Raw genomic sequence first — 12,500 nt, forward strand, 5'->3', positions numbered from 1 at the left:
TCAGAAATGCTAGGAAGACTGATTCTATGACGTATCAGGAATTTGGTCGTCTAAAGGAGAACTTTGACTTTTGGTGTAGATCCAAGAATATTGATGAGGATTTTTCAAAACTCAGGGAACTTATGTTAATAGAAGAATTTAAAAGGTGTCTGGATCCTAATCTGAGAATTTTCCTAGAAGAAAGAGATATTGACTCATTAGACAAAGCTACTTCTTTGGCAGATACATATGTACTTACTCATAAGACTAATTATAGATCTTTGCCTCAAGTGAATAAGTACAATAATAAAGCAAATGTTAATTATGTTAACTCAGCAAGTGGGCAACAAGGAGGAAAACCTAATTTTACAAAAATCCAAAACAATCCTCCTGGTAAATCTTCATTTGGGACAACTATTACATGCTTTTATTGTAAACAGCCAGGACATATTAAGACTAATTGTCCAAAAATAAGCAAAGTTTCACCAAAGTCTGCTGCATTAGTGAAAATGTGGTCCGAGGAAGATCAGTATTCCCATGTGCCTAATGTAAATCTTTCCCCGCAGAAGAATCCTGTTGTTGAGAATTTGGACTTTGAACCTTTCCTCTCGGAAGGATTTGTTGGTATTGAGGAGAGTGATGCCATGCGGCCTATCCGTATTTTGAGAGACACAGGAGCAGCTCAGTCTTTGTTGTTAGAGGGATCTCTACGGTTGTCTGATTTGACCTTGACTTCTGCAAGTGTCATCCTAGAAGGGGTAGGTGGTGTCATTAAGGTACCTCTTCATACTGTTTACTTGAAATCAGGTATTGTTACTGGTTCTGTGGTAGTTGGAGTTGCTTCTAAGTTACCGGTTCCAGGAGTTGACTTGCTGTTAGGAAATGATATGGCTGGAGGTAAAGTTATACCTGACCCTATTGTTGTAGATGAACCTACTCAGGAAAATGAAACTAAAGAGTTAGAGGATGAAATTACGGGTATTTTTCCATCTTGTGCTGTGACTCGTTCAAGGTCACAGATGGTGTCTACTGATGATATTGTAGCAGATCAGAATGATCTATCCACAAGTGAACAAAGAATGTGTGAGGATGATTTTGGGTTAACATCCTTGTTTAGTGTGAGTGATGCCCATGATGTGCAAGAGCTAGATACCAATATTTTGAGTAATAGAGAACAATTAATTATTGATCAAAGTAATGATGTTAAGATTAAAGAATTTATGAATGTGGCTATGAGTGAAAAAGAGATTAGTGAATGTTCCAAGGGCTACTATATTAAACATGGTGTCCTTATGCGTAAGTGGACTCCGCCCAAAGTTCCAGCAGATAACTCTTGGACGGCAGTTCATCAAATTGTGCTTCCAAAGAGATACAGATCTGAGGTATTGAAATTAGCTCATAATACACCTATGTCTGGACATTTAGGAATTAGGAAGACTTATGCCAAGATTCTGAATCATTTTTATTGGCCTTATGTAAAAAAGGATGTGATTAATTTTTGTAAGTCTTGTCATACATGTCAAATTGTGGGGAAGCCAAACCAAAGTATTGCCAAAGCTCCCCTTATACCTATTCCTGTATTGGATGAACCTTTTAGTAGAGTATTGGTAGATTGTGTGGGACCATTACCCAAGACCAAATCAGGACATCAATATTTGTTAACAATTATGTGTTGTGCTACCAGATACCCAGAAGCCATACCATTAAGAAACATTTCAGCTAAAGTAATAGTTAAATCTCTGATAAAGTTTTTCACAACTTTTGGCTTGCCTAAAATAATTCAATCAGACCAGGGTAGTAATTTCATGTCAACATATTTTCAAAAAGTAATGAGTGATCTAGGAATTAAACAAATTCATTCAAGTACCTACCACCCAGAAAGTCAAGGAGCATTAGAAAGGTTTCATCAGACCTTTAAGAACATGCTTAGAAAATTTTGCAATGACACTAATAAAGAATGGGATGAAGGAGTGTCCTTCCTATTATTTGCTGTACGAGATGCTGTGCAAGAATCTCTTGGATTTAGTCCACACGACCTCATATTTGCTCATGATGTGAGAGGTCCTTTAAAAGTTCTGAAAGAAATGTGGATTCAGAGTGATGAAAAACAAACTGTACTAGATCATGTGTCAACTTTTAGAGAAAAGCTATTTCAAGCATGGGAATTAGCTAGAGAAAATATGAAAAGCTCCCAGTGTAAAATGAAACACAGATTTGATGCTAAATCTAAAGTGCATGATTTTAAAGTTGGTGAACAAGTATTGGCCTTTTTGCCTATGCAAGGGCAACCTCTGAAAGCAAAATTCTCTGGTCCATATGAGATTGTAAGAAAACTCAATGATGTAAATTATGTGATTAAAACCCCAGACAGACGTAGATCTGAAAGAGTGTGTCATGTAAACATGTTGAAAGAATATTTTGTTACTGAATCAAAGGTTGTCAATCTTAATGTGATAAGTGATAATCATGAGGATGAATTTAGAAATATGAATATAGATATGAAATTGTGTAACAGTGATATTCTGAATAACTTGAATGACAAACTGAGTCATTTGTCTGATGGTCAAAGGGAAGAAATTTGTGTGTTAATACATCAGAATGTGAAGTTGTTTAGTGATGTACCCCAGCAAACAAACTTGGTACAACATGATGTGGATGTAGGAAATGCTTCTCCTATCAAACAGGCTCCGTACAGGATGAATCATGTGAAAAGGGAATATCTAAAGCAAGAAATAAGATATTTACTAGATAATAACATCATAGAACCTAGTGCAAGTAGCTGGTCTTCCCCATGTCTATTGGTACCAAAACCAGACGGTTCTTTTAGATTGTGTACGGATTACAGAAAAGTGAATCAAAAAACAAAGACGGATGCTTACCCTTTACCAAGGATCGATGATATAATTGACCAAATAGGAAATGCAAACTACATTACCAAGATTGATCTGTTAAAAGGCTACTATCAGATTGGATTGACGGAGAGGGCGAAGCAAATTTCAGCATTTGTTACACCGGATGGTTTCTTCCAGTATCGTGTAATGCCGTTTGGGATGAAGAATGCTCCTGCAAGTTTCCAGCGATTGGTGAACTATCTAACTGCTGATATAGAAGGAGTCCAGGCATACATTGATGATGTCTTAGTTTATGGAGAGACATGGGAAGAACATATAAGCCGTTTAAGAAGAGTGTTTGAAAAACTATCTGAAGCCAAGCTTACTATTAACCTTAAGAAGTGTGATATTGGACATGCATCTGTGGAATTTCTCGGTTATGTTGTTGGACAAGGACAAGTAGCTCCTATAACTGCCAAGGTGGAAGCAGTAATGAACTTTCCTCAACCAAACACTAAGAAGAAAGTGATGAGTTTCCTTGGTATGGTGGGATACTACAGAAGATTTTGTCCGAACCTATCTACTGTAGCAGTGCCATTAACTAATTTACTGAAGAAGAACCAGAAATTTACATGGACACAAGAATGTGAAGATGCCTTCAAGAAAATCAAAGGATTGTTAATGTGTCCTCCAGTGTTAAGGAATCCAGACTACAGTGTTTCTTTTATTTTACATGTTGATGCTAGTGATTATGGTGCAGGTGCAGTGTTATTACAAGAATTTGATGATATATTACATCCTATCTGTTATTATAGTGCTAAGTTTAAAAAACATCAACTTAATTATGCCACAATAGAAAAGGAGGCATTGTCTCTGATTTTGGCTTTGCAATTTTTTGAAGTGTACTTAAGTGCCTCACCATTTCCTATTACTGTGTTTACAGACCATAACCCATTAATTTTTATTGAAAGGTTTAAGAATAAGAATCAGAGGCTTATGAGATGGAGTTTTCTGCTCCAGCCATTTAATCTAGTAATTAAACACATTAAAGGTATTGATAATGTGATAGCAGATGCTTTATCTCGCAGTGGTCCTTAAAGCAAAGGACTGTAGCAGAAAACTATTTTTAGGGGGGGGATGTATTACGCCCTGATTCCTAATATAGAAATTATGATTGTTTGTTATATTTACTTCATGTAATGTATACTGATTTTGTTTGAAGTGAAGAGCGAGATGCGCAATGCAAGCGTCCTAATCAGGAGCGTTTTGTTTACATTCGAGAGAGACATGTGGGGAACCCAGGCTGTGATAGTAGTGTCGTCTCTCACTATTTTGTTTGGTCGATTGTAGCGTTATTTCTTCCAAGTTGTGTTTCTTGTGGTGCTTATCGTGGATTCGATGGGTTCAGCTACAAGGTTTGATGGATGTATTTGATCTCAGTGGTAGGATTATTGTGATATTAACGGAGATAGTTAATGTATTCCTACATTGGGGTTAAGGCCATTGTTTACACTTGGGAGACAAGGACAGAAGGATTACTGGATATTTTCATGCTGTGTGATGTTGTGATTTGCCTACTCAGGTTGTTAACTAAAATAGTTAATGTTTGTCTCACAGTATTTGGGAAATCCATTAATACGGGGATTGGAATTATTACGAGTGAATATGTTTGGAGGTGCTATTGAAAGATATTCTATTTAGTTTTGTATCAGTGATTTGAAGATTCATATTGTGTTTATTTCTTATGTTTTGTTAAATGAAGAAGACTATTTTATTTTAATATAGTTTTGAATTTTATATATATAAGTGTTTTATTATCCGAAGTTGAACAATTAATGCTCTTGTATCTTAACATAAGATTGGATCACTGTTGTCACAATAAAAAGGACATTGTGGCAATGTTATTACACCACTTCCCAGTGTTGAATCAGGTGATAAGTTTTCAGAATAAAGAAAGTAAATGGATTCAACACGGACAAGGCCAATTATACTAAGTATAGGAGAAGTGGTCGTAATAATATATATATATATGTATGTATATATATACATATGTACATATATATAATATATATATATATATATATATATATATATATATATATATATATATATATATATATATATATGTATATATATGTATATATATATATATATATATGTATATATATATATATATATATTATGTATATATATATATATATATATATATATATGTATGTATATATATATATATATATATATATATATATACATTTATATATATATACATTTGTATATGTATGCTGAGAAGGCGAGGCAGGACAAAACCTTCTGTCGGATTAAAGTGTTGTCATACTCTTTTCTTATGATATCGAGCCCATCCTCGTTCTGTATCCCGAGCTGTTTACGTGGCTTTCATGAAGCCTTTCCCTTAAGACGAGTGCAGAATCTTCATCAGCATCCTGTTCATTTGTGAGCCTTTGGGGAAAGTATCCATATTTTCCTTTAAGTATATAAAATGCCTGCTTACCTACCCTCTTGTGCACTGCACTATTAAGGGCAGGTCGTACATGAGGCAACATTGTACCCCCAACCATCTGGATGTTCTCCAACTAAAGTGGCCAATGCATCCGCTAACTACATATTCCTAGCTAAAATCCGGCATCATAGAATGCGCAGTGCCGGACCCGATACTCGGACTCACCACACTCCTACCACAGGCCAACCCACTACAGCACCAAACAATTTCACTGAACAGACACGAAGACATAAAAAAAATATGATAAATTCTCAGGGCAACAGAAAAACAGACCCAACTTTGCTCCTGCAAGGACACGCACACCTCACCATCTCCTCAGCGACGCTCCCGCTCCCCCTCCCCCCCGGCAGCATCCGCGCTCCCAATCCCGGCCTAATCACCGCAGAGTCTCTCCTGCAACGACTTTGCAGAGCGCCCGGTGCCCGCCCCAGCAGAACTACAATCTCTGCTGGTATCACTATAACTTTGTGAATCTCATTGCCCATTGTGGCGGGGAGACGTTCTCCTGCTTCCCATGCAAGAGACGCCTCCTCTACCTCACACTGAAAGACATACATACTTTCTTGTAGATACGGGCGAGAATATCTCGAGATGCTAAGACAGATTTTCACCCAGCTCCCGTACCCTGCAGATCGCGAACGGTGTTCCATGACGCCTGGTAAAACAATGCCCTTCCCTTTCTTATTTGTAATTGTAGAAGTGGTTTTCCTATCCAAGGTGCATATGACACTATACGCACCCGCATACATCTAGAGCAATATCTAAAGCCTAAAGCAGAATTCGACCACAAAATCCAATAGCACATGGGTCTCACCACTTCGCATGGTGAAAAAGAAGGACGATGGATGGAGTCCATTCAGGGAATACAGACTGATAAACGCCCAAATAGTGCCAGACAGATACTCAATCTCTCCCATCCAAGACTTCTCACAACAGCTCTCCAGCTGTAATATCATCTGCTGGATCAACCTATTGCAAGCATTCCACCAGATCAATGTGGCAAAGGAGGACATACCCAAAACAGCAGTGACGCCACCATTAGGCTTATACAAGTACCTGGTTATGCCGACGAATCATTCCTGCATTTCATACACGAACATCTTCGTATATATCGACGATGTCCTCTTAACAGCACCTGAGAGAACCTTTCGTTATCAATCCGTAATACATGTGAGTTTGATGTATCATCGTTTACCTTCATCAGCCACATCCTCAGCGCTACAGGCCTCACCCCAAAGAGAACCAAGGTCGAGATCAATCAACAAATTCCTTTCCCCAACAATGCAACGCCACTGCGACGGTTTTTAGACATACTAAACTTCTACAAGAGATTCCTTTCTTAGCGAGTTGAACTAATGGTACCCCTATACAGGTCATTAACACCAAGAAAGAAGGGACAGCGCCAGAGGGACATCAAATGGACTGATTCAACTCGAAAATTGCAAAGCCGCCCTGGCGATTGCATGCATCCCATTAGCATCATCGTCGATGCTTAAGACGCGGTCGCCAGTGCCGCCCTACAGTAAAGGTAATGCCCACCCTCTTGGTTTTTCTCAAAGACTCTCCACAGGGTCACAGATTCCATACTCTAATGGATCAGAAGCCTCTTATCTATACACTGGTCCAGGGCGCCAGGCAAATTCGAATAGAGGAGAGACACCTGGACTTTATCTCCCAATTCGCCACATCAGGGGAAAGGACAACCAGGCGGCAGACACACACTCCCGGGTTATTGTAAACGCTAAGATTATACTACAAAACACCCCTATCGATTTTACAGTGGTGGCAACAAGCAACACAAGGAAACCACATTCCACAGCGCCTGTGATTCCACACAGTTCCACCTTCAGCTACTCGGGAGTAATACCATGGTCGAATGTGATATAACACGACCTACCTGCGTTCATACATGCCATAAACTCAGGTCGTGTGGCCCGGCATCAACTCCAACGTTAGCGAATGGAGCTGCACCTGCCTCCATTGCCTCCTCAACAGACGTTTCCATCATATCCACCTGGACATCAGGAGACCACTATCGACAGATCAGTCATTCTCTTACAATCTCACGATGATCGACCAATTCACTAAGTGGTCAGGAGCGGTAACCATCTGAAACCATCAATTTGAAATCAGCCTCTTTAACCACCTCACCCACACCCTCGGCTCTTCCTGCATCTGAACTAGCGCACAGCAGCCGTGCTGGTCTACGACACAACACTCGCCCTGCCACCCAAGGTTCAGACGAGCCCGGAGCCTTCATCAGAGAGGTAAGGACCTGCTTCAAGGCTACAGGCACGACCTCCTAGAGCAATCCGCAACATCAGCATTTACGTCCTATAAGACTTGCAGGACTGCTCACACTTACTGCTGAGGAACGAGCATAAATATGACAGTCTTTTCAAAGTCATCATGGGCAACAAGATAACACGCTGTAACCATAGACAGTGTGATACCCGCTTACATCACAGCAGCTCTATGATACTAGTAGGATCTGCTAGTCAAGGGCACCGCCACCCAACCAAGTCACAGGTCAACACAACAGAACAAGAAGTAGACATGATGCCCAAGGATAAAAGAGGTCTTTCTATTGTGAGAGAGTCTCTGTTCATAGAGATATATCCTTACTTCATTCCATCTTGCTGTTGAGCTGCAGGTACCGTCTGTGGATCCATTATTTTGTCAAATACCTTCGTCAAGGGATATCTTACTACTCAAAAAGTCAGGCACATAATGTGAAACATCAGGTTTAGAAGTGGGACCACATATTGCTTTGACCTTGTCAGGATCTACAGCAAAACTGCACTTATATAAATCTAACCTGAAGCTATAACAAAATTATTGAGAAAAAACAGTGTGTGATGTCTGAGAACCGGATGCAAAACAGCAATAATTACTCACCGGAAAGTAGAAGGGGATATAGCTAAACCAAAAGTCCTTTTTTAACTTTAAAAGTCGGTTGCCATCGCTGAATCGAGTCTTTGCCTGTCCTTTTAATTGACTTCTAATCTCCAGTAGGCAGATCTGGTATCTAATGCTATATATCAGTGAGTACCTGCCAATCTATCTATGTTTCATCTATTCATGGCATAGGCTATGAGTCAGGTAGTGTCATTTTGTTCAAATTCCGGAAGTTTATACAAAACCATATACCCCTATCTATCTTCTTGACTAGAACTACAGGTGATAACCAAGGGGAGATAGAGGGTTCAATGACACCTTCAGCCAATATCTTTTCACACTCCTGCCGTATGGTGCTTTTTGCACTTTCTAGTAGCCTCCATTGTATTGCATAAAGTGGTCCCTGATCTACAGTGACAATATTATGAGTTATATGCCTGGTATACATCCAAGTGGTGTATCTTCAAAAGGAATGAAATATTTCCACAAAATTTGGGGGACTTTTCCAATCTTTTCCTTCTCACTGATCCTAGATGTCGTACATATATTTTGGTATGAGATCTTTCAACCTGAAGGTGTTTCAATAGTATATACATCCATACTTATCTTTGGAAAGATATGAGATTCAGCGATACCATACCGTTCATCAAATTCTCACTTTCTGGTTTTAACGTGCCTAGATTATCTAGATTTTTTAGAGAGTCTGATGAATACAATTTGTTTACAAAGTTCATACTGGCTAAAAACACCCTTTGTTTCAGAGTCACAGAATGAATTTTACCATTCACTACCCACACACACGTACTGCAGGGGACAAATTTTCGTGAGCATAACAAACATAAAAGGTTCTGTCACGTCAGATGACTGTACAATTGAATCGGGAACACATCCTACATCAATCGCTTTAAAATCTAGTGAAAGAAATCTAATTTTGGGGAGGTGCATGGTTAGCAACAAAATTATAATTAAGTCTTAAAAACAATTCAATCGCCAACAAAACATCTTCAGGAAACAATATATTTTCAAACATCATGGTTGGATGTCCACTTGCAGCATATAAGCTGAGTCTGTAATTTTCCCATTAAATACTTATTAAAGCTTTATAAAAATATGATAAATAATATGATAAATAAAATACGTTAAGGCTCACTAAAAAACAAAGTTATATTTCGTTATTGTAATCGAGCATACCACGTTAAAAGAGGTGAGAGAAAAATCATTATAAGTTAGTATTTATGTATAACATAAAAAATGTGGCATACTACGATGGTGTCAAATATCTCTCACGAGACATGAAAGAGAAAGGGAGGGAGGGATGTTGATTGCATATGCATGATATCATGAAATCATGAAATAGACAATGATGCATGGGTAAAACGAAAGCTGTAGAGATACATGGGTACAGCGGAAGCTGTAAAGATGCATAAAATCATGATAAGACACAATGAAATGATAAATGCAGAGAAATGCAGAGGGACAATGGAAAATGTAAAGATACAAATACAATGAAATATGTGGAGACACAAAAATATGTAAATATATAGAGAGATACAAAGATACCACGAACATGTAGAGATGCTTATACGAATTACAGAGACAAAGAGAGATGTGTATATATATATATATATATATATATATATATATATATATATATATATATATATATATATATATATAGAATGAGAGATATCTAGATACAGAGAATTATAGAGAGAGATAAAGAGATACCTTGATCAGAAACTTGAAACTTGATCAGGACTTTTTTAATCGTTTACTATTACTAAGAAAAAAGTACTTAAATAGATACGTAAACTTAAATAGATTGTGAAATATTTTTTAAAAGATCTATCATATTTCAATAGATATAGGAAATGTCAGTGTGAAACATGTCCATCAAATGTTAAACCATGTCTCTCAATAGTTCCTCCATGGTACAGTACTACACGAGCATGTGGAATTTCTGTTGTTGTTTCGAGAGGAGATGAAATGAGATTCTGGATAGTCTTTCCTATAATTCGCCCTGCGCCTGGCAGTGTATTCACCAGCCAATCACCGTCCATGGAAACTAAAAACCTCAACAGCCAAACTTTAAAAACGTTCATAGATTGTCTCTACAAATGACACCTTAATTATAGATACTTCTGACCCAGTCTCAAAAAAGCAAGAGCACAAAATTCAATTTACAAGAAGACTAATAAGAGGATGGCCCCTTTGAGCTGACCCCCCAGAACCTTAGTCGGTTCTGACCTATCTTGACTTTCCGATCTGGACCTCGGTTCACCTGGCCTTCTTGCATGCATTCAAGGAAAAGAGACGTTGTCTTGCAAGGTGACCTATCCGTTGACAAAGACAACGCATGGAAGTCCCCATCGATATCAGGAGAATTTGTTTGGCGATTCTGACAATACTTTTCCACCGCATCCGCGTCTCTCACTCGCATCGGTCGCGACTCGTAAGCCAAAGCCGAGGCCCAGCCTTTGAAGCAGTCATGAGAAGGTTCCAGATTCATTGCGTCGTATTCACAAGGGTCGATAGAGAATCGTCTTCTTTTAGTGCCAACGCTTCCCTTAATCATTGCGGAAGTCCCTGAATAAACACTCTTCGAATCAATGCCTCTGGCACGCCAGTCGCCAAGATAATCTCTATAACCCTGATATACTAACCCCTCGATGGTGGTGCTCGTAAACTCGGCCAGACATCTCATGACTGAAGGAAAACGGACACAATTCATTAAGAATACGATAAGTTTATTTGAAAGAGAAAAATCCAAACTCTCTATGGTTAGGTTCAGGATGTTAATCACTGATAATTATGATGTATTTTCATTCATACGTTTGTCACCATTTGTCACATTGGACTACCAAGATTTTGATCTGATTTCTTCTTCGACTTTCATTAAGAAAATCATTAGCATGCAAAAGGGTGGTATTTTCATTGAACAACTGGCTGTATATTCTTATTGAGTTTGGATCTATTTCTATTTTTTTCTGCTAGAGTACTTTTTTTCAATTTTTTTCTCTTTCCTTTTCTTTTTGTCTTACTTTTATATTCTATTGCATTCTATTCTTCATATCGATATCTTTTTCTTAATTTATCTTCTGTTGTATATAAATGTGCAGTTATGATGGCTGTCAAAAATGACACAATATAAGTAATAAGGATGATAAGGGTAATACCGGTATGCTCATCATGGTAGCCATGACAGGAAGGTTAATGATGCCAATAGCAGTGATGAAAATGGTGAGAATGGTAATATGGCGATGCCAATAATGACAACATCAACAATGATGATACTATCAATGAGAATGATAGTAGCAACAATGATGATAATGAAGGAAAAAATGAAAGTAGTGATAATGATGATGATCTTATTAATACGGATGATAAGAAGAATAACGATGATAATAATGATACAAATTGTCATAATAATGATAATTATCAGCATCGTGATAATAATAATATTAATGATAATAAGTATAATAATAACAATAATAGTAATATCGATAATAATGTAATGGTCAAATTCAGAATAATGATAATGATAATAATAATAATCATTTTAATTAAAATCTTTTATTTTATGATGATAGTAATGGTGTTCAAAAATTAAGAATGCTGATAATGAAATATATTATAGCAACAATAGTAATATGATTATAATGATAATGTGATATCAATAATGATAACAATGTTAATAATGATGATGATGATGATAACAATGTAAATGATGATAATGATAATATCAGATAATATTACTTATAATGATGGTGATAATAATGTTCATAATAATAATAATAACAATAGTGAGAATGAGAATGATGAAAATGATAACAACGAAAAGAAGAAGAAACAGGAAGAATTAGACATGAGTAATAACATAAGCCACGGCCGCGTCCGAAACCGCTAACTGGCTGGTGGAGTCCAATGGCAAGACGTAGAGAATCTCTAAAGATGCTTCAATATATAGATAGATAGATAGATAGATATTGGGCAGTGAACTCGAGGAGACAATGATGCTGTGTTGTCTGTTTATGATTTCTGAAATGTCAGAATGAAAGATATATAATGATAATGGCCGAAGTGGAAATGTTGAAGAAATGATAACAGTTGAATGACGATGTTATTTTGCATTTTGCATGTTTTGTTTTTCTGGCACTTACCACTCTGCGAGATAGGAAAAAATACCTCAAACATAATATAACAGGTTAGGCGTCTAGGGTAATAAACTTTTATTGCTGAGGATTCCACATGAGTCATAACTACATGGAATAAAA

The 12,500-nt window shown here is 37.4% G+C and overlaps 1 protein-coding gene across 1 annotated transcript in view; it reads left to right on the top strand.

Moving 5' to 3' along the window:
• LOC147468514 (uncharacterized) overlaps positions 1-3,908 on the top strand; it is a 4,557-nt gene extending 649 nt beyond the window's left edge. Inside the window, exons 1-4 of the mRNA XM_086553734.1 lie at positions 1-2,375; positions 2,607-2,668; positions 2,825-3,570; positions 3,754-3,908. The exon at positions 1-2,375 is cut by the window's left edge and continues 649 nt beyond it. Coding sequence (XP_086409860.1) covers positions 1-2,375; positions 2,607-2,668; positions 2,825-3,570; positions 3,754-3,908 — 3,338 coding nt within the window. The remainder of the gene's footprint in view (positions 2,376-2,606; positions 2,669-2,824; positions 3,571-3,753) is intronic.
• Positions 3,909-12,500: the final 8,592 nt, after the last annotated feature.

The sequence above is a fragment of the Penaeus japonicus genome, unplaced genomic scaffold, assembly GCF_977035675.1.
Source record: "Penaeus japonicus unplaced genomic scaffold, GWHDUDI00000001_assembly GWHDUDI00000028, whole genome shotgun sequence".
Lineage (NCBI taxonomy): Eukaryota > Metazoa > Arthropoda > Malacostraca > Decapoda > Penaeidae > Penaeus > Penaeus japonicus.